The sequence below is a fragment of the Chiloscyllium punctatum genome, chromosome 1 (genome assembly GCF_047496795.1).
Source record: "Chiloscyllium punctatum isolate Juve2018m chromosome 1, sChiPun1.3, whole genome shotgun sequence".
NCBI classification, from domain to species: Eukaryota; Metazoa; Chordata; class Chondrichthyes; order Orectolobiformes; family Hemiscylliidae; genus Chiloscyllium; species Chiloscyllium punctatum.
The window spans coordinates 51,332,504-51,356,666 of NC_092739.1; the positions used below are offsets into that span (position 1 = coordinate 51,332,504).

Here is a 24,163-nt window from a genome sequence, read left to right on the forward strand (position 1 = left end):
GGGGCAACGTTTTCACATAGAGGATGGTATGTGTATAGAATGAACTGCCAGAAGAAGTGGTGGAGGTTGGTACAATTACAACATTTAAAAGGCATCTGATGATTATATGAATAGGAAGGGTTTGGAGGGATATGGACCTAGTACTGGCAAATGGGACTAGATTAAGTTGAAATATCTGAACGCATGGATGAGTTGGATCGAAGGGTCTGCTTCTGTGCTGTTCCTCCAATATGCGGTCTGATTCACTATGGCAATGGAGGAGGCCGAGGGTGATCATGTCAGAAAAGGAGTGGGAAGGGGAATTGAAATAGGCGGTGACTGGGAAGTCAGACTTGCCGTTACATGCCTGTCTGAGATGCTCAGCAGAACGTTCCCTTAGCTTAAATTTGGTCTTACTAATGTAGAGAAGGTCACATCGGGAGCACCAGATATAGTAAGCTAGGATGGAAGCGAGGCAGATGAACCTCTGTCTCACCTGGAAGGACTGTTTGGGGTCCGACGTGGAGGTGAGGGGGTGGAGTACGGCAGGTTTTGCATGTTTTCCTCAAACACTTCAGCCAGTCCTTCCAGGTGAGACAGAGGTTCACCTAACTCTCCTCCAACCTAGTTGACTGACCTCTGTCACCATGCATTTCAATTCCCCTTCCCACTCCCTCTCCGACATGACCATCCCTTTCTTCCTCCATTGCCATGGTGAATCAGACTACAAATTGGAGGAGCAACATCTCATCTTCACCTGGGCAGCCTACAGCCCGGAGGACTGAGTTCTCCAATTTAAAATAACCTCCCTTCCCATCCCCTCCCCTTCCCTTCCCTTCCATCCCTCCAACCAACCCTTCCTTCCAGCTACCAACTGGATTCATTCCTCCTATCAACCCACAACCTGTACTCACCTATCACTACCTCACCACTCTGCTCCTCTCCCCACCCATAACGCTCCCCCCCTTAATCTGCAACTCCCCCTACATCCACCCCCAGTCCTGAAGAAGGGTTATACCTGAAATGTCCAACCTTTCCAACTCCTGATGCTGCCTGGCTTGCTAGGTTCTTCCGGCCTCCTGCTTGTCTACTGAGGTAGTACCTGGCCCCTCTATAGGGTACTGTGGTGGCAATATCACTAGGTGGCGACACACGGGGGAGCTCCTCTCGCTCCCACCAGGACTCGAGCTGGGCACCTCCCCTTCATCAGACCTCGATTCCAGACACTCTACCCTGTCCGGTGCTGGGAGTAGTGTTATGTCCCAAGCTTCTGCCACTAAGTGATTAAATCAGGCCATTGGAGATCACTGAAGACCTCCCTATTGTGAATCCTGGGGTGGAATCAAGAGTGAGGTGTTTCCAGACCAACTACCACACTCAACATTTGGGAAGGGCTCAAAGGCTGCAGGCAGTGATCTGCAGGAGAAGCACGTCAGTCATGACCACTGTGGGTATAAGCCTGATGTGTAATGATATTGCTTTCCATTGAGGAGCTCCAGGAGGCTTCACAACTGAGGCCTGATTTTCAAGATTGAGTCCCTATCCTGACTCCATCAACTTTAGCTTTGTGGGGCCTGGAGTTGGGAGTGTCCAGGGTGGCCACATTGACATTTCAAAGGCATATCCCCTTCATATTGACAACCTCCATGAAGCAGGAGCCTGACGAAGCCGGTCAAAGGTATGTGTGGATGGAGCTTGTTGTGTTCTGTGCTTGGGTGGGACCAGCTTATTGGCCCTTGAACAACCTGCTGTTGAAGAACAAGCAGTTCTTGGACTTGTTCTGTTACTTCTGAGCCAAGTGGAGAAGGACGTAGACTTCCTCTCGATGAAGTCATGGTGGGACATGGGAAAGACTCATATCCACATGATCCATCAACGGTATGCAAAGGGATTGACAAAGAGATGGGAATCCAACATCAAGGATTTGTAGGAGGAGGTGCTCTCACAGCGAATTCATGCAGCAGTTGACCCAATCAGGACTTTGCTCTGCAAAGTGTGCCGTAGACCTGAATATTGTGGGGTCTCCAGGTGCACACACAAGTTCCTGTGCCTTCAGTACATGAGCTGTGACTCCCACTTTGATTTGCGAATATGGGGTCCATCAGCAGCTTGCTGTGCCTCTTGTCAATGACATCAGAAGCCAAGTAAGGGAATTTTATTCCAAAGTTTTCCCTCTGGATTCATTCAGTGAGGTCTTTCGCAACAGAAATTGCTTGAGAAACATCATATCTGGGAGCATCTGTGAAGAGAGAAAACAATGTCTTACAGTCCAGTGACCCTTCAAAAGGCCACTGGATCTAAAACGTTAAATATTTTCTCTCCACAGTTACTGCCAGACTTGCTGAATTTCTACTTGTTTTTGTTGTTGATGCAGAGAAGCTAGATTGGTGAGAATGGGAATTGCAAATAGCTGAAAATAGATTGGCTGTACTGAAAGCTACCCATTTCAGGATAGGTCCTGAGGCATGTAAATGCACATTTCCAGACTCTGAATTTGTTAAATTTGATAACAGGACCTGAAGGCTGTCAGAATCCATGTGGAAGATGAGGTGTTGGAGGAACAACATTTATAAAAATGGCTCCAAGCTTTCAGTTTCCTGGCCAACATTTGTCTCAGGCTTGCTCCAGTGAGATTCACAACAAACTGAAAGAACCACATCTCACCTTCCAAAACACTACAGCCTTCAGGAGTCAACGTGGACTTTTAAGGATTTTAGAGCATGACTACCTCCTTTCGTGTCAATCACCAACTTTCACTCCCTGGTCCTGCCGTGACATGGGTTGCTTTCAGCACAGTAAACTCTCAGTTTTTTATATCCAGAAATGCTCTTATACACAACTGAACATTTTGTGTTCATCACCAAATCAGCCAAGATATTCTTTTTCATCTACTAATCACCACCAGTAAATCACCTGTGTTTTACAACTGATTAAAGTCCAAAGCTGTGCAGGTTAGGTGAACTGGCCACGCTAAATTGTCCATAGTGTTTGGGAATGTGTAGCTTAGGTGCATTAGTCAGAGGTAAATGTATAGTAAAAGGATAGAGGAATGGGTCTGGATGGGTTACACTTCAGAGGGTTGGTGTGCTCTCGTTGGGCTGAATGGCCTATTTCCACACTGTAGAGATTCAATTAATTTACTTGGAAAGCCCATTAGGACAACAACCCTATTTTCACCTACTCATTATCCCCAATATCAGCATCTAGATTCTCCTCTTCCCTGGTTTAGTATAAACAATCTCTTTGTCTGTATACCTTTTTCTCTTTCTCTGGGCTCTGACTCCACCTGTTCACTCACTCCCCCACCCCACCATCATACATATAAATTTTTACCAGCTTTATCATTTTTGAATCCGTTCTGAAGGGTCACTAAACTCAAATCGTTAACTCTGTTTCTCTCCGCAGCTGCTGGGCTGCAGCAATTTCTTGTTTGTTTCAGATCTCCAGCATCCACTGTTCTGCTTTTTAAAATCTTGTCTGGAATAAAATGCTGATGAATAAGTAGAACACACCTTTGCAATGTAATTTGAGTATTTATATTTTTAAACATCAATTCATGGGGCATGGGGGTTGCTGCCTGGGTCAGTTTTTACTATCGACTGTTCAGTCTATCATTCACAGTTTTGCTCAAACTTAATATGCACGTATTTTGGTCTTGCTTGTTGCATGAACAGACAGCTCTAGAATATTCTAATGAGGATGCATTATACACAATGGAGCAAGTTTACCTTTGTGTAATTACATCCTCTTGCCCATCTGTCAATAGCTTTTGGGTGGCACAGTGGTTAGCACTGCTGCCTCATAGTGCCAGAGACACGGGCTCAATTCCCACCTCAGGCGACTGTGTGGAGTTTGCACATTCTCCCCGTGTCCGCGTGGGTTTCCTCCGGGTGCTCCGGTTTCCTCCCACAGTCCAAAAATGTGCAGGTTAGATGAATTGGCCATGCTAAATTGCCCATAGTGTTAGGTGCAGGGGTAAACGTAGGGGAATGGGTCTGGGTGGGTGCACTTAGTGTGGAAACAGGCCCTTCGGCCCAACAAGTCCACACCGATCCACCTAAGTAATCTAATATAATCTAAAGATCCAGATGCAAAAGTCTTTAAAAAACATGCATCGACACTTTCCTTCATTTTGCTTTAGGACTTCCCTGAAGTTTAAAAGTTTAGCAAAAAAAAAATCACTATCTGCAAAGATAGTGGAAGGAAACCCAGTCCAAATGGAATAATCAGAAAAACTCAACTGAACAGGAAAACAAGAGTTGCTAATGATAAAAAGGGCTCCCACAGTACAAATATTCATTCTAGCTCTGGAAGCAAGAGTAGGTGTACTGTGTTATGCTAGGTGCTAGGAAACATAAATCAGTAAAAATGAAGACGTATCAGGAAAACTCCATGTAGTTCCATCAAGCTTGTCACATGAGCTTGAAGGCCAAGTGATCAAGATTGGGTATTCCTTATCAACCAGCAATTATACAATGCAGGCAAGACAGAAAGTACACCAAGATGTATGAAAGGGAATCATGGGATAGAGGATTGGGAAATTTACACACTTGTTTAAAAAAGGCTTTAAAGCTAAGCCCAGCTGTGGTCCTGTCAGTTTAACCTTGGTAGTGGGGGAAGTTCTGAAAATGATCATTCAGCACATAATCAATAGTACTGTACCTGGGTAAATAACAAATTCATGCAGACTTTCCTTATGAGCAGAATGGGTTGAACTAAGTTGCTTGGAGATTTTTTTTGTTTGCAGAAATTCAACACAGCAAGTGTTAATGTGATGTACATGGGCAGTTGAAGTGCTACACAACAGGCTTATAGACAAAGTTCAGGAGAAAGCAAAGATAGTTGTGGATAATGGTTAATTTTTTTTGGACTAGAGAAAGGTTTGTAGTGCTTATAGGATTGTGAACGAGAGAGAGACAGAGATTTAAATTAATTGCAAAAGCAGCAATGTGACAAGGAAAACTCCCTAGCAGCAAGTGATTAAGATCATGAATGGAAGTGTGGAGGAGGCATTTGAGAGGAAATTGGATTATCTGAAAAGGAAGAAAATTCAGGGCAACAGAGAAAAACAGAATGGCACGAGGTGAATTGTTCTCTTAAACAGCCAACACAGACATGACCTTCTTTTGCACTTTGTGATTCTGTAAATACCATTTAGGAATTTGCTCCCTGTATCTAAATTGGCTTGCAGAAATGGCTTCACCACAGTCCCAATAGTTGCAAAAAATGTTAATATCTATAAAGTTGAAGAACCTTCCCTCACCACCGACCTGCTCAAGTCCTTCTATTTTATCCACCATTACATCAGCCAAAGCAAGGCTCCATATTCTCAACTCTCATTTCTTCTCATCAGAAACTCATCTCTTGCCTAACATCCTGTAAGCTGATCCTTTGGCTCAGTATTACTGTGGAATGTCTTACTACATTGAAGGGACTATATAAACCATAGGTTGCGTGCTTGCATTTACCAAAGTTTTTCAAAGACGGTTTGCTATGCTAGAATATAGCTTGATGAATAAAAAAATATTAATTAGTTGTTGAAGACTTTCAAAACTCAATGAAGCATATTTATGGAATAGTCGTTCATAAACTAAGGCTGAATGGAATGGCAGTTTTAAAGAAAATTAGCTGTATTCATACAGGCATAGTTTTTGCTGCAGTTTGCATCATTTATGTTTTATGTAAATAGACATTTGAGCACTTATATTTGGCACTAATGTCATGTTGGTAGAAAACCAGGTTGATGTTTAGTTACTAAATTGTGTGTGATGTTTTGCAAAAACGGACTAAAATCTCATGCAGAATATTCCTCTGCTTTTGTCCGGGTTTAGCAGCTGTTTTTCTTCTGTTTATTCTTTCACAGGCCATGCCCTTCACTATTAAGTCTAGCATTTATCATCAATCACTAGCTGCTCTTCAATTGAGTGGCTTACTAGACCATTTCAGACAGCAGTTAAGAGTCAACCACAATGCTGTGTTTCTGGTTTATACACTAGCAAGACCAGGGAAGGACAGGAAATTTGCTTCCCTAACTGGTGCTAATGAACCAGGGGTAGGTTCTTACAGCATTTGGCGATAGTGCCCATGGTGACCATAACTGAGACTAGTTTTTAATTCCAGATTTATTAATTGATTTTCATTCCAACACTGACATGGTGAAAGTTGAACCCACATTACCAGTGATTAGCTGGGCCTTTGGATTACTAGCCCACTGACATGACCTGTGAACTATTAACTGAGGGATGGAAGAGGGGGAAAAGAATGGAAGTTTATTTGTTTATTTGAGGGTTTTGCTTAAGTTACAGTGAGAGATTGGAGAATGCTACAGAAACTGATATCTGTACTTTAACACAAATGACAATAAAATAGATCTTCTGGTTTTAGGCAGATTGAAACCAATGTCTCAAATACACATATTTGGTTCATTTGATTATTCAATACCTTTCATTTGCAAAGTACCTTGAAAATAAAATGTTTTTGCACATCTATCACAGATGCTGGCATCCGTCTCAAAAGCTCATACTCTTGTGCCTTAATTGCACTTGAAATAGCAAAAAGGGAGTGTAGCAAACTAAAACTGGTCATCAGAATTTTAATGGATCAAAGTGAAATAAAATGTGTTAATCCATGGACTCTCAAGCAGGGATCCATGAAGTTTTATATAAAAGTCTGGTTACCCCCCAAAATCCAGGAATGAATAGGACCTAATATTTCAGGAAATCAGGGAAGTGCAAACCTAATTTTGTGGTATTGTGTATGTTTAATTTCACAAAGAGAAATTAGTTGTAGATAAGCATATAAATAAAATCTGATGCACTGGCACTATTTGGTTAGCAAAAATTAAGAAAAAGTGCATGCAAAATTGCTGATTGACAACTGCACCAAAAGTTACCCTGGAGTAGCTTAGGAAAGGACAAATAAATGAACCATCATTAAAAGCAGCTAAAATTAAGATCACAGAGCTGTAACTTATTTGACTTCATGTGGGATTGTTCTGATCAAAACTTGTGCGGCACAGTGGGCAACCCTGCTGCTCATACCAGGGACCTGCGTTTGATTCCCACCTTGGATGACTATCTGTGTGGTGCTTGCACATTCTCCTTGTGTCTTTGTGGGTTTCCTCCAGGTGCTCCGGTTTCCTTCCAAGATGTGCAGGTCTGGTGAATCAGCCATGCTAAATTACCGATAGTATTAGATGCATTAAGTCGGGGTAAATAGAGGGTAAGAGAATAGGTCTGGGTGGTTTATGCTTTGGAGGGTTGGTGTGGACTTGTTGGGCTGAAGGGCCTGTTTCCAGAATGTAGGGAATCTAATCTAATTTGGCATTGAGGGGTGGATGGATGTTAAATGGTAGTAATGTAAGCCACAAAAACATCATTCCAACTGTCAGAACTAATGTGAAACTATCCACAGTGAAGGTGGTTTATACAAAATGCTCCACCTCAAACATCAGGCAGTCAATTAAAAAAAAAGGTTTCAGGCTTGTTTTATTTCATCAGATATTATTTACAGAATCAAACATCTTAGAAAATGACAGTTAAAATAAGATACTTGCTAAAATATATAAAAATATTTTGCAGTGCACACACATATTCATCAAATCTTTCACTTTAGGAATTTCTTTTGGTAAAAGTATTAAGTACACTGAAAGTAGCACCAAGATAAAACAAGATAGCAGATTTTCTTCAGAAGCTTTCACAGTTTAAAGATGTACCCAAGTGGCCCAAAAAGAGAAAATCAGTTCATAAAAAGCACAGCACAAATTCCATGTCAAGTAAAATGATTGTTATTTTCTTGCCCTAGAAAAATTAACACTCCTTTCATAAGCACAAGAAAATTAAACAATGATACAAGAAAGATAAAGTCAACCTTTCTTCACTGAGTCTATTTTCATCATTTGAGTAAATTTATATTTTCCTGAAACTCTGTTCCAATAATGATAGTTGATGAAATTAAGGTAATAATGTCTGTTAAAATACAGATGAAGCTCTTTAGAATTTAAATTTGCCATTATTAGTTTTCACATAATAACCTATGCTTGGTAAAAGCCAAAAATAAAGTCATTGATTTTAAATGTTCACACCACCTCACTCCACAGATGCTGCCAAACCACTTGTGTATTTTCAATGTTATTTTTATTTTGGATTTCCAGCACCCAAAGTATTTTGCTTTCCTGGTTATGGTACATAATCTTACATCATATATGCTACAATCATCTATATGATGCAATTTTAACAAATTACAATAATAAGCTAAAATTATGATTCTATATGGGTTGAAATACTGAGTATTGTTACTAAAACATCCAATGTTTGACATTGGGGAGATAAGACAGTTAACGTGGCATTTACTAGTGGGGAAATTCTAACTTTAAAATTTTGTAACCACCATCTAATCAGAATAAAGGTAACAAATCACACCCATAATGGGTTTATTCACATTATCTTGATGGCCTCACCATTCCAATTCTCAAAATCTGCTGTCTTTGCACGCAATCTTTTTCAGGAAGAAATTCTTGATCCGAACAACTCTAGAAAAAAACTCATTTCTGTCACCCGACAATTTAAAAACTCTCAGAAGGAGTAATTCTTTCTCTATCAATTTTACCAAAATGCACACTCAAGAACTGTTATTACGTCATCTTAAAACTTTTATGTTCTGAGGAGAACAATCCTAACTTGTCCATTTTCTCATCATAACTGAAGTTCTTTGTCTTTGGCCTATAAATGTTTCCTGAATCCTGATGCCCAGAATTGTCCACAGTATTCCAAATAAGAATGCATCAGCGATTTATAAATCTTTTCCCTTGACTTTCATATTTTATTCTTGTAGCCATAAATCCAAATAATCAATTTGCTTTATTAGCCACCTTAAAACTTTATCTCCCTCACCTTTATGATTTACAAAGTACATGTATCTGAGTGGCAATGGCGTAGTGATATTATCACTGGACTGTTAATTTAATGTTCTGGGGACCTGGGTTTGAATCCAGTCACTGAACTCAATTAAAGAAAGAGAATCTGGAATGGAGTCTAATGGTGACCATGAGTCCATTGTCAAATGTTGGGAAAAAGCATCTGGTTCACTTATGTCATTTAGGAAAGGAAACTGCCAGCCTTACCTGGTCTGGTCTACATGTGACTCCAAACCTACTGCAACATGGTTGACTCTTAACTGCCCTCGGGCAATTAGGGACAAGCAATGGATGCTGGCCTAGCAATGCCCTCATCCTGTGGATGGATTTAAAAAATGCACGCAAAAATCTGAGCTCACCTACATGTGACAAATTGCTGAATTGATAGAAATTTAGCTAGAAAAATGGCTAAGAAAAAAAATGGGCAGGGTTATAAAATAATTACATTGGACCGATGTAGAAAGCAGTATTCCAAAGGCCAGTGCTGCAGCCACTGTAATTCACATTTTACATTAATACATTGGCATTAAAATATCAAAACTAACAGATTGTATCAAACAGGTATTACTTTCTTTCTCCATATATAATCCAAGACATCAGAAGATTTATGAATGGGCAGTTAAGTGGCAAATGAACATTAACAATGATAGATACAAGATGCACACTGGTAAAAGTAGAATTAACAACCACACCTTGAACAAGGTTGAACAATGAAGGAATCTAGGGGTGTTGATGAATGAATTCTTAAAAGCAAGATGGGTAAAGTAAGAGGAAAAGATTTCTCTAGCACTACTGGCTTCAGCTGTTTTGAATTTTAAATTTAGATATGCTAAAACATGTATAGAACCCAAGTAAGGCCCTTCTTGAAGTACTATGCAGAATTCTGATCTCCATGACTAGAGTGCCAGAGAAAGTGCAAAAACAAATGATAAGGTTGGCACCAGAATGCAATGGCAGCCCTAGAGAAAAATTGAACAGGTTACGGCTTTAGAAAATACGGAGGTGATCTGGCAGACATCTTTAAAATTTTGACTGGATTAGACAAGGTAGACTGGAGGGAATATTTCTATCTGTGGGAGAATCCAAAGCTAAGGCACAATTACAAAACTAACTGTTATATAGAGTAATAAGATGACATTTCTTTATTCAATAGTTAGAAAGTGAAACTTGGTCCTACAAGTAATTATGGGAAATAGCTTTTAAAAGGAAACTGAGATGAGGATGAATTTCATGAGGGTGGTGAATCTGTGGAATCATTACCATAGAAGGCTGTAGTGACCAAAACAGAGTGCCTTTAAGGCAGAGATGGATGGATTCTTCATTAGTAAGGAGTATCAGGGATACAGGGAGGAGGCAAAAGAATGGGCTGAAAAACGTATCAACCATGACCAAATAGCACAGCAGACCCGGTGAGCTTAATGGTCTATATCTGCTCCTACGTTTTTCGGCCTTATTAGGCTCGATTCCCGGGATGGCAGGATTGATGTATGGAGAGAGACTGAATCAATTAGGACTAGATCTATTGGCATTTAGAAGAATGAGGGACCATCTCATGAAAACCAATGAAATGCTAACAGGTCTGGACAGGATAAACACAACAAGGATCTTCCCAATGATCAGAGAGTCCAAAACCAAAGGTCATAATCTTGGGACCATTTCAGACTGAGATGAGAAGTTTCTTTATCTAGAATGGTAAGCCTATAGATTTATCAGACACAAAGCGGCTGAGGCCAACATGTTGAATGTTTTCAAAGGGTTAGAAGTGGTTCTTGAGTCCAAAGGGATCAAAGGGTAAGGGGAGAAAGCAGGAACAAGGAACAGTGACAAAAAGATCAGTCATGATTATATTAAGTTGCAGTGCTAACTTGAAGGACCAAATGGCTTTCCTGCTCTTATCTCCATATATAAAAGTACTGAGGATTTCAACAACTTGTTAGGAAGTAATAAAGTGATTTCATATATCCCATATTTTCAGAAACCACTTAAACAAGTGTCCCTATTGACACAAGCAGGTTCATCATTAATTAATTGATCTGTAAGATACCATTCATTTTGGATTTACAGACCAATAGGATGGTTGGTTGGTTGGTCACAAATACAAAGGACCTACAGTCATGAGTATGCCATTAAACTCAATAATAGTAACACAGGTCAGAATAACCCAATTTTCATGTGTGTTTAAATACTATTACAACTGACTTAAATCATCCTGGGATTGGGGAGAAGGGGTAAGTATCAACTGATTATCTTCAGTGACTTTGGTGTGAAGGAATAGATTCATATTGCTTTGCACAACCCACATCTTGATCGCGATCATGCTTTAGCATTCAATCAAAACTTACACAGACAAGGCACTTGAGAGAACGTGAACTGTATCCTTACAGGGATTTCAATATCCTCAAGAGGAGAGATGATCAAGAGGAATGAGGATAAGATCGCTCAGAAGACCTCTTAAAAGAAAAATATTGATGGCATTAAGGATGCTCATGCTAGTGAAATTTGTAGGAGAAAAAGATTGATTAAATATTAATGGGAGTTGAACTTGGGAAGCTTAACCAGTTAAGCTTGTCATCAAACACTCTTGCATTCTGAATGTTCATAATCAATAAAAGAGTGTGCAAGTGGAATATCCAGTTTTCTGGGAACATTAAACTGAATAAGAAATCAAAATGACCTGTAGAAAATGACAATTCAGAAAAGCATTCAGAATTTTACAAAAGCAAGTAATTAAACAAATGCATGACAAACTGCAGTTAAACCAAAGCGGGTGACTAGCAGATTTTTGATATTTGACCAAAATATTTGGATATATTAAACACTGACATTTTTCAGATTAGGTGTCAGATCATTTGTTGCGTTGGATAGACAAATTTATTATGGCTTCTATATAAAGCACAAATGCAATAGTGTGTGCGTTGTGAGTAGCTTTCAGGATCTGAAACCACAAAGAAGATAGCTCCAAGTCTAAATAAATAAGAACATTTATGAACCCCATTTGTTTTTATCTGGGACGGACGTGGCATGTTTAGGCAAGTGTAGAGGAAACTAAGTGCAATTGTAGGAATGGAGGATTTAACCTCCCAAAATTATATCAAATAAATCACGAACAGGAAGATATCACACATGGAAGCTGGAACTCTACAGGAGGGCAGTCAGAGAGAAAGGAAATTTTATATACACATTTAAGAATTACAAAAAGAAATACCTAAAGTCTTAACTAAAAGTGCAGAATTGGCTTCACATTGTGGAAGGAGGCAAGCTACTTGGGTCATCGGGATAGACCTAAACAACTGTACTCTGGATAGTTTTGTTTGGTGTACAATACAGCTGGCCCTTTTTAAAAAAGGATTTATTCTCTGTCATAAAAATGTACAGTAGCTCACAAAAATGAAGCATATAGAATATATGAGTGCATAAATATATCACAGTAAATATACTTGCCAAAGAGGGAGTGCAAAGGTTCAGACTGATTCCTGGGTGGCAGGTTAGTTGATTGAGGAGAGATTGAGTTAACTCGGTCCATATTCGATAGGGTTCAGAAGAATATGATGGGACCCATTGAAATGTATAAAATTCTGTCAGGGCTGCACAAGCTGAATACAGTAATGTTTGCCTTGTTTTTTTTTGATGGTGGGATATAAAACAAGGGGTCACTACCTCAGGATATGGGATAGACCATTTAAAACTGAGAAGAGGAGAAATGTGTTTACCCAGAAACTGCTGAACCTGTGGCATTCTCCATCACATCAAGCTATTGAGGCTAAGTCACCGAATATATTTAAGAAAGAAGTAGGTAGATTCCTAGATATTTGACACAAGGAGGGGTATGGGGAGATGGCAGAATCGCATTGAGATAGTCAGCTATGATCATATTAAACGGCAGATACAATAGGCTGATTCTGCTCCTTTATCTTATCAGAAATTAGACCAAGAAACCTATAATTTAATTTCACAAAGATACAGGATTATAGAAAGTTGTGAACAGAAAAAGATAATGCAACAAGTTTTTTTTCATTTTACAACCCAAAAAATGCATTATAGTTAAGATAATGCTGTACAACAATTTAGGATTTCAAAACATAATTACAGTTGACAGGGCAGCAAATAAGCAAGATGCACATGACTGTAAAAATAGAAATTCTACTAGACATGCTGCACTCCAAGTAATCACATTCAAAATAGTAACACATTAGCACAGGGCACTTCTATCCAGACTTAGTAATCTGGAAGCAAAAACACACGTTTTATTTTCCCTGAGTTAAATGTCACTGAGGAAGAGTGCTTGGAAAAATATGCTGTAAGGTGTATTTGGATCACGATACTATAATTGCCAGTTTCTCAGGTCCATGACCAAATAATTACTGACAACTTGCAACAGAATGGTTCAGGTACCAAAGTCTACACTTATTTTATGAATGGACACCTCCATTCCCAAAAAGGTTTAGACTTGACCATCACTTAAATGTTTGAGGTAGTTTTTACTCCTGTTTCAATAGCTGTTTCCACTAAAGCACAATTTAAACGGTTTAAAAGTTTGAAAGTTCACCAAATCATACTAAGGATACAAAAAAATTACAACGTAATATACATCAAAAGTGAATAAAGTATAAAGTGAGTACAATAACTGAAGTGCCTTGGTTTTCAAACGCATGGACAGTGAAAATACATCATGCTCCATTTCTCTTCCAAAACTGTCATATAAACCCTTACTGCGTTGTGACCTTCAAATGTGCTGTGCTTGGTGCAAATAAACTTCAAACAGAGAAGCTCTTAAGAAAAAGATGAATACTTAGACAATTAATGCTTTTGTTGTAAAGTACATCGAGATCTAGTAGCAACCTAAGAGGAATGTTAAATTGTAGATTTAACAGATTCTTATAAAAACAAAATAAGAGTAAGAAATTTTCTCTCTAAAAATGTATTAGTGCAACCTCTGATATCTACAACATTGTTCACACAGCTTCAGGTTTTGGCTACAAAGCAGCAAATACAAATGTTATTGCTACATACATTCAACCTGAATCAATAGGCTGAATATTAAGGCACTAATGTGATGCTGAGTGAGATAAGAAAGCCTTCTTAAAATTCTCAATTTATAAGATGTGCCAAGTCTTGGTAGAAACTGATGCATTGTTTTATTTCAGTCATCCATTGTTACGGTCTAATCCTGCATCAACTTGAGTTTCCTATATGAAAAAATTGAAAAAAATTGACTTTCAATATATCTGCACATAAACCTTCCTATGCTATTTAACATTTCAAGCCTAACAAAGGGAATTTTATTCTTTAAACAGGGTTGACATTAACATGGTTAATCAAGAACCTCAGATGGGAAATAAGGATTTTTAAATAATAAATTGTACCAAGATTTCACCATACTCAGCAACTCAGTACAAATAATTATCCATTTGCTTAATTTGACTAGAAAACCAAAAAGATGTGACAAAATGCAAAGAATTAGATTTTCTCTGACAACAAATTACTTTCTTTAAAAAAAGTTTTCAAATGCTTGATTTGTTAACTCGCTTAGTGATATTGTTCAATGAACCTGACAATTGATTTCTTTTGTTATACACTCTCAATTAGTTTCCAATTAAACTCCAGACAGGGTGTATGTTTGTCACCTAAATGGATATCAGCCATTAAACACTATCATTGTTAAGCTGGTCTAAGCATAAGGACCTGATAGGTACCTATTTATAAAGTTGAGAATCACGTATCTGTTTGCAAAGAGTCTTCACAAATTGTTCTGCCTGCTGCCTTTAAGGACTTGTGTATGTAGTATCCAACTCTGTTTTTATACCAATTAAAATACTTGTACTATTTAAACATTAATTTCTGGGCCCCAGTATAAGGAAAAGCTAATAGGAATAAAGGCTGAAAAGGCACCTGGACTTGATGGTCTGCTTCCTGTGGTCTTAATATAAGTTGCTACATCTTTTGCAATCTTCCAGAATTCCCTAAAATCTGGAAAGGTTACAACGGACTGGCAAACTGAAAATGTAACACCACTTCCAAAGATGTGTAGGTCAGGTGAATTGGTCACGCTAAATTGTCCATAGTTGTTTAGGAGCATTAGTCAGGGGGGGGGGGGGGGGGGGGGGGGGGGGGGAGTTACTCTTTGGAGGGTCGATGTGGACTTGTTGGGCCGAAGAGCCTGTTTCCACACTGTAGGGAATCTAATTTAATCTAAACTATCACAGAAAGCTGGGACAGAAAACATGGAACTATAGGCCAGTTAGTTTAACATCTAACACTGGGAAAATGGTGGAATCCAATATTTAAGGAACTAGTAGCAGAACACTGAGAAATACATCAAACCATAAGGACTCTGCCTAGTTATATCAAAAGGAAATCAGATTTGACAAATTTCATTTTTAGGATGCAACAAGCAGGGTGAATAAAGGAAAATTAGTAGGTTATGTCTTTGGATTTCCAAAAGGCATTTGATAAGGTGCCACTTAAAAGCTTACTGCTCAAGGATAGAACCCATGGCATTGGGGGGGATAATGTGAGCATAAACTGAGGATTGGCTAATACACAGAAAAATATTCAGATTCACTGGACTCATTCCTAGTTGAGCCTTTATTCATTGGAGTGTAGAAGAATGAGAGATGACCTTATTGAAGCACAAAATCTTGAGGGGACGTTTGGATGTCTGCACAATGTTTGCTCATGTGAGGGACACTAAAACTAGGACACAGTTTAAGAAATGAAGTCTTACTTTTAAAGTCAGAGATAAGAAGCTCTCTCCAGGTAGTCTACTAGTTTGTGGAATTTTCAGGCTCACAAACCATAAACAATGGTGTGCAACAGGGATTAGTCCTGGAACTTCAACTATATACAATCTAAATTTATATCTTGAATAAAGCAACCAAGTATATTGCAGCCAAAGTTTGCTAACAATGTAAAGATAGTAAGGAAAACAGGCTGTGGGGCAGAGTCACAATGCTAGTTGCTCCTTATTCACAATCACTCCCTACGATGGGTTCACATTAAAACTCCTGAGGTAAAAAAGGTTAATTTAAACTCTTATTTGATTTTGTGCTCACTTTGATACAACTAGTATACACAGTTCTCATATAAAGTATGTTTCAGCAGTGCGATTTGGTTATAATGTTGTTGAAGAATTAGGGAACGGTATTCGAGAATGCCTCTATTTGCAATAGAGAGCTTCCAACGTTGATCGTTTCGTATGCTTCGTTCTGCACATGCCGATGTCAGCTGCCATTAGCGCACGAGAGGGGTACAGTACTATACATTGAGCAGCTTCATCTCAAAAAGCAAGCTAAATGAATGTTCACTGCTCTCCCCCGACACAAGAATATTTTTTCATAAGCCCTGGCTGACTACATTACACTTATACATACCATTTGCCTCAAATTTGTTCTTGAACCTTTATATCTCACAATCTATTCCTTGATTATCTTTGTTTTGCAAAAATGGAGGGGCACAGTGACAAGAATGTTAGCAAGTGTCCTGGTGATAAAATTGTGGGTGATGAATGCAAAAGAAAGGCTATAATACTGAAAGAGAAGCTAAGTGTTATAAGCGTGTTTTGAGCATAAGGAGAACATGTGATATAGCTGCTTAACAGGAATGAGGGAGTCTTCCTTATGCACCATTTGAGGCAACGCTGAAAAGATTAAAACAAGCTGCATTGCTGGAACAAATCTGAGTGCCAGCAAATTTGAGAGATCACGACCAAAGGAACTTAGAGATGGAGAGGTTTTTAAGTACCTGGATAGAAAATCAAACAAAAAAGCGATCCGGGACAACCTTTCTTATCATAAAAGAGAAAGCCTTACCCTTTTATGAAGATCTAAAGAAAAACACTCAAAATCACGCAGATACGCCTGCCTTTAGTGCTAGCAGTGGGTGGTTTGCTGGTTTTAAGAACTGTGATGCATCCCATATGTAAAATTAATTGGTCAACCTGCCTGTGCAGACAAGGTGCATGCGCTGGCATTTCCTCTCATAGTTAAAACAAAACTGTTGAAGGTGGCTACACCTTAGACCCAATCTTCAATTTGGATGAGGCAGGTTGATACTGGAAGCAAATGCCAGCAAGAACCTACATTTCTAACAATGAAGCACATCCACCAGGCTTCAAGGTGGCAAAGGATCGTATGACTGTGCTGCTGGGTGCCAATGTCAGTCGAGAAATTGAAGGTTAAGCCTGTGGTGGCGTACCAATCTGTGAGTCTCGAAGGGATACCTTAAGTCTACTCTAGGCATCTACTTCAGGTCAAGTAAAAAAAGAGTTGGATGAGGAGGCAAATTTTTTCTGACCATACTGTTGATGTTTTCAAAGATGGTTTTAGACAGTATTGCAGGCAAAAAAAAAAATTGGATTTCAAGGCTCTCCTCATCCTAGATAATGTGCCAAGCCATCCTGCCACTACTGGTGAGCTTTCTGAAAACATCAAAGTGCTATTTCTATCTCCAAACACTGGACCAGGGTGCAATATCAGCTTTTAAAGTTTATTATTTAAGGCGCACATTCAAGAGGCTGATTGCAGCTGATGGTGATAAAATGGTCAGTGTTCTTCAATTTTGGACGAGCTTTAACATTAAGGATAGAACTGACATTATTGTGGAGGCTTGGAGTGAAGCCAGTAAGGACCGCCAGCATGCAGTTTGGAGGCAGCTTCTCCTGGATTTTTTTTCAAGATTTTAAAGGATGTGAACGGTCAGAGGAGCTCCCAAAAATCAAAGAGCAAAGCACTGCCCTTTCAAAGCAAGTTGGCTTTGAAGTGGAAAGGGAGGATATTGGAGAGCTGCTCGAGTACCACTGTGAAGACTGTTGCTGACAGGGGTGGAGTGGAAACTGGAGATGAAAAAGATGAAATCCAGGATGCAGCACCACAAGAGCTTTCCACTTCTCTTTTGTCTTCTATCCGGAGGGAAATTGAGAGGCAGTTGCAGCTCTTAGAGGATAATGATTATAAAAGCAGAACACTGCAGGGTAGCAGTTCATTCAATAAATGATCATTTGGCATCCTATGAACATAGGGGAGGCAATGGCCTAGTAGTATTATCACAACTATTAATCCAGAAACCCAGAATAATGTTCTGGGGGCCTGAGTTCAAACCCTGCCACGGCAGATGTTGAAATTTGAATTCAATAAAAAAAACCTGGAATTAAAGGTCAACTGATGACCATGAAACCATTGTCATTGTTGGAAAAACCCATCTGGTTCACTTCTGGCCTTCAGGGAAAGAAATCTGCATCCTTACCTGGTCTAGCCTACATGCGACTCCAGAGCTACAGCAATATAGTTGACTCTCAACAGCCCTCTGAAATGGCCTAGCAAGCCACTCAGCTGTATCAAATCACTAAAAAGTCACAAAGAAATGAAACCAGACAGGATACCTGGCATCGACTTTGGAACAGGAAAAGACAATGGCACAAACAACCCTGTCAACCATGCAAAGTCCGCTTTACCAAAATCTGGGCGTTAGTGCCAAAATTGGGAGAGTTGTCTCACAGACTAGTCAAGCAACAGCCTGACAGTCATTCTTACAGAATCATACCTTACAGATAATGCCCCAGATACCATCAAATATGCCTGGATATATCCTGAACCACTGGCAGGACAGACCCAGCAGAGGTGGCGACAGTGATATAGTCAGGAGGGAGTTGCCCTAGAAGTCTTTGATATCTACTCTGGTCCCCATAAAGTCTCTCAGCTTCAGGTTAAACATGGGCAAGAAAACCTCTTAATGGTTACCATGTACCGTGCTCCTTCGGCTGATGAATCAGTACTCCTCCATGTTGAGCAACACTTGGAGGAATCACTGAATGTGGCAAGGGTGCAAAATGTACTCTGTGTGGGGGATTTCAATGTCCACCACCAAGAGTGGCTTGGGAGCAGCATTACTATCAAGCTGGTCAGGTCCCAACTGCTAAACTGGGTCTGCGGCAGGTGGTGAAGGAACCAAGAGGAAAAAACATACTTTACCTCATCCTTACTGATCTGCTGGCTGCAGAAGCATCTGTCCTTATGGAGACGAAGTCCCACCATCACATTTAGACTAACCTCCATTGTGTTGTATGGCACCTTCACGGTGCTAAATGGACAGATCTCGAACCAATGAAGCAGCTCAAGACATCCATGAGGAGCTGTGGGCCATCAAAAGCAGAAGTGTACTCCAGCACAATCTGTAACCTCATGGACTGGCATATCCCCCATTCAACCATTACCATCAAGCCAGGGGATCAACCTTGGTTCAATGGAGTGTGCAGGAGGGCAAGCCACGAGCAGCATCAGGCATACCTAAAAATGAGATGTCAACCTAGTGAAGCTACCAAACAGGATGATGACTTGTGTGCCAAATGGCATAAACAGCAAGTGATAAACAGAGCTAAGCGATAGCACAACCAACCGATCAGATCCAAGTTTGGTGGTCTTTCCACATCCAGTAGTGAATGGTAGAGGACAATTAAACAGCTCATGGGAGGAGACAGCTCCACAAATATCCCCATCCTCAAAGATGGAGGAGCCCAGCACATCAGTGCAAAAGATAAGACTGATACATTTGCAACAATCTTCAGTCAGAAATGCTGAGTGGATAATCCATCTCAGCATAAAGGAAGATGGTTGTGGAAGGTCAGTCATCTCCGCTCCAGGACCACTCCACAGGAGTCCCTTGGGGTAGTGTCCTAGGCCCAACAATCTTCAGGTGCTTCATCAAGGACCTTCCCTTTGTCACAAGGTTAGAAGTGGGGAGGTTCACTGATGACTGCAGTGTTCAGCATCATTCGTGACTCCTCAGATACTGAAGCAGTCCATGCTCAAATGCAACAAGATCTGAACAATGGCCAGGCTTGGGCTGACAACTGGCAAGTAACATTTGTGCCACAAATGCCAGATAATGACCATCACCAGTAAGAGATACTCTAATCACCACCCCTTGATATTCAACAGTATTACCACCATTAAACCCCCACTGTCAACATCCTTGGGGTTGCTATTGACCAGAAACTCAACTGGACTCACCACAAACACAGTGGCTACAAGATCCGGTCAGAGGCTAGAGGTACTGTGGCGAGTAACAACTCCTGATACTCCAAAGTCTGTCCAGTTTTTGGGTGATTTTTGAACGATCGCAAGTGGTCTGCCCCTATTTGTCCCAGTAATTTTGCTTTCCATATTCTCTACTACCTTCATTTAAAAAAAACCGAAAATAACAGGGGGTTGGAAAACTAAGCAGGTAGACAGAAGAGAGGGAATCAAAGGCAAAAAAGACAATGAGAATGGGAAATAAGTAGTGAGGGGCAGAGAATTCAAGGACAACAATCAAACAGGGCCATGGTTCAAAATAATGTGGCTCAGAATGTTAAAAAGATTAACTTTGGTGCATTTGCAATAAAGTGGATTAATAAGTTGCACAAATGAATAAAAACAGGTATGATATAGCTGAGGGAGACCAGGGATGGAAACAGAATAATCAAGGATGTTAATACTTTTTTTTAGGAAAGACAACAGAGAGGTTGTGGTGCTAGGGCAGCATTGCTGGTGAAGAATGTCATTAAGGCAATAATGAGGAAGCATGTTAGCACTGGTGAAGTGGAACTTACATGGAGAGAAATTAGAAGCAGCAAGGGGCAGAAAATGATAGTGAGAGATGCATTATAGACCCCACAGTTGGGGTAGGCATGAAACAGGAACTTTGAAATATAAGCAAGAAATTAACAGCTCTAATGGACGACTTTAATCTGCATTTATACTGAGCAAATAAAATCAGTAACAATGCCTCACAGGAGGAATTCCTATAGTACATATAGGATGACTTTCTGGATCGATATGTTGAGGAACTTACTAGACAATGGTTATCTTGGATTGGGTAGCGTGAAAGGAATAGTTGGGAATCGGAGAGGGGACCCTTGGGGGAACAATGACTATAATAGGAAAGAATTCTTCATTAAGATGGATTCTGATACTAGGTTTCTGAATCTAAATAAAAGGAAACTACAATGGTTTGAGGTGCAAGCTAGCTATGATAAGTTAGGAACGTCACTGAAAGGGGGGACCAGTGGCTAGGCAATGGCAAACATTTGAACAGTGCATGGAGGAACTGCAACAATTGTTCATTCCTATTTGGCATAAAATAGAAGGGAAAGGTGGCCCAACTACAGCTAACAAGGGATATTAGAGACAGGATTAGACCAAAGAAAATAGGAGATCTGAGGATTGGGAGCAGTTCACATTTCAAAGGGATTGATTAAAATGGGGAAAATAGAGTAAAGAATAAGCTTCTGGGGAACATATAGAAGATTTTACAATCATTTTGTAAGTATGTGAAGAGAAAAATATTAGTTAAGATGGATGTAGGTCCCTTAGAGGCAGAGGAATATAATGGGGAAACAAAGATGCAGATGAATTGAATACATATATTGGTACGGTCTTCACAAAGCAGAGCATCACAGTGGCTCAGTGGTTAACACTGGTCATATTGCCAGGGACTTGGGTTTGATTCTACCCTCGAGAAACTGTCTGTGTGGAGCTTGCACAATTTCCCAGTGTCTGTGTGGGTTTCCTCAGTGCTCCAGTTTCTTCCCACAGTCCAAACATGTGCAGGTTAGGTGGATCGGTCATGCTACTTTGCCGATGTGTCAAGGGATGTGAAGTTAGGTGCATTAGCCAGGAGAAATGCAGGATTAGGGAATAGGGTTAGCAGAGGGGGGTTTGGGTAGGATGCTCTTCGATGGGCTGAACAGCCTGCTTCTGCACTTTAGAGATTCTATGATTCCAAGACAAAAACATGTTGGTGAATGCAGGATCTAGTGACAGGGAGGAATCAATTTGGATCAGTATCAGTAGGAAAAATGTTGGGTAAATTGAATGAATTAAATCCCTAGGGCCCAATAATCTATATTCCAGAAAGCTTAAGGAAGTGGACTCCAAAATAGTGGATACATGGTAGTCATCCTTCAAGATGCTATAGACTTTCTAACAGTTCCTATGGATTGGCAGGTAAGCCCACTATTTCAGAAGTTTAAAAACACTATTCTAGAATTCTTAGACTGATTAGCCTGACAATGGTAGCAGGGTAGTGCTAGAATCCATTATAAAATATTTATGAGCAGGGCACATGGAAAACAGTAACAGGATTGAACAGGACATTAATTTATGGAAAGGGAAATCATGCTTGACCAATCTACAGCAAATTTTCAAGGATGTCAAGTTGATAAAGGGGAGCGAGTGAATATGGTTTGCTTGGACTTTCAGAAGTCTTTGATGAGGTCCCATACAAGAGATTAGCATATGGGAATCGTGATCGTGTACTGACATGGATACAGAATTGGTTGGCAGACAGGTAATAAGAATAAATGGGTTATTTTCTGAGTTGTAGTCAGTGAGTAGAGGATACTGCAGAGAACAGTGCTTGGCCCCCAGCTACTCACGATGTAGGTTAACGATTTAGATGAGGGAATTAAATGTAAAACCTCCAGGTTTGCAGATGACAAAACTAAGTGAAAGGGTAAACTGTGAGAAGGATGTAGACATGCTTTCGTGTGATTGGGACCAGTTGGGTGAGTAAGTGCATTGGAGGTGAAGTATAACGTGAACAAATATTTATCCACATGGTAATAAAAACAAGACAACAGATTATCCAATTAGCCATAAACTGAGAGGGAAATGTGCAATGAGACCCGGGTGTCCTTGTACATTAGTTGCTGAAAGTAAGCACACAGATGCAGCAGGCAGAGAAGGCACATGGTATATTGGCCTTTGTAGCAAAGAGGATTTCAGTACAGGAGGATTGACTTGCTACAGAATTTCATAGGCCTTGGTGTGCCCACACAGAGTGCAGTTTTGGTCTCCTTCCCTGGGTAGGGATGCTCTAGCTACAGAGGGACTAATTCCTGAGATGGCAGGACTGACTTACAGAGGAGGACTGGATTGGTTTGATTGTTGGCAAAAAAAAATCCCTTAATTTTGAAGTGTCAATTGCATCAAATATGCATTTCAAGACACCTTTTCCATGAAATTGAGAGTTGATTCAAAACCTCTCTTTTACATAAAAAAAAGTGTCTCAATGATTGAGTAGCTGGGAGCCAAGCATTTATCTCTGCAGTAACCTCTCGTCACTGGCTGCAACTCAAAAAAGCTGCATGAACTGCAAATTATATTTTATGATCTTGTCTCAGTATAATTTTCTGTAGATGGAAACCACACCAATTAACTAAGTGTAACCATTTGAGACTCCAATGAAGTTACACAAATACATTATCATGCTGTAGAGGAATATTGACTGTAAATTCTAGCACCCCCACCCCCATTGGTTTTCCAACAAGTTCATTATTATTTCATTTCTTTTAATAAATTTTGATCAAGGGATGTTCATCTTGGGACAAGAAGAAAACAATAAAAGGCCATTTAGCACTAGAAGGTCACCAATCAATATCATTTGGGATTTTTAAAGCTACATCTGCTAATAGCTTTGACAGATTTCTGTACTCAATTTCAGTTATAAAATTAAGCAATAACTGCCATTCATGGAAAGTACAAATTTAATACTGAATGAAGTATTATGTCCTAATTTCACTCCTGCAAGGCCTTGCTTTAATTTTCAGAACTCAACTCCTCTGTCTAGATTCTCCTACTTGGAAGAAATAGTTCCTTTCAATCTACCCTACTAGTCGCTCATAATAGCTTGAAAAATTTGATCAAATCAACCCTTACATTTTTAATTAATTGAATAAAACCTTAGTTTGTTGAATCTCACTTTGCAGCATGATGCCTAGCATCCAGGTATTATTCCGTAACATTCAATTCCCATATCAATATATTTCTAAGATGTGGTGCTGTACTTGTTGCGATCTCCAGGTCAGATTTAATAAGTGCTGAGATATAGCAGGGGCAGGTTACAATTTAATACAGCCAAATGCAGAGTAAATTTGACTTTGCTTGTTCAAGAAAGGTGTGCGCAATATCTACATAGGACCAGGGCGATTTTTTTTGTTTCTGTGTTTCCCACGACAGCCAACCTATGGTCTTATAGATATCACAAAGTACTGCCAGTTTTGGCTCTATGTCCACTAACAACTGTCTTAAGACTGTTCGTTGCTATTGAATTAGAAGTCAGAAGATTTTCATCACATCCTGAACAGGATTTTAAAATCCAGAAGTCAAGTCATATCTAACCCACTCCAGCCCATACTATACAGAAACTTACAACTTCAGCCATCTACTCTGAATTTCAAACAAGTGAATAATGTTTGCTGAGATTATTTAATATAAATAGACATGGCTTCATTGG

The 24,163-nt window shown here is 39.8% G+C and overlaps 1 protein-coding gene across 9 annotated transcripts in view; it reads right to left on the reverse strand.

Moving 5' to 3' along the window:
* Positions 1-7,431: 7,431 nt before the first annotated feature.
* The window catches only part of lcorl (ligand dependent nuclear receptor corepressor-like), a 120,382-nt gene continuing 103,650 nt past the window's right edge, over positions 7,432-24,163 (reverse strand). For 8 of the 9 annotated variants that reach the window (XM_072561011.1, XM_072560961.1, XM_072560907.1 and 5 more), the window contains one exon: positions 7,432-13,660. In XM_072561011.1, the coding sequence (XP_072417112.1) occupies positions 13,617-13,660 (44 nt within the window). In that variant the 3' untranslated portion in view covers positions 7,432-13,616. Of the gene's footprint in view, positions 14,080-24,163 lie in introns of all 9 variants that reach the window. The other variant, XM_072561003.1, reaches the window with a different exon arrangement.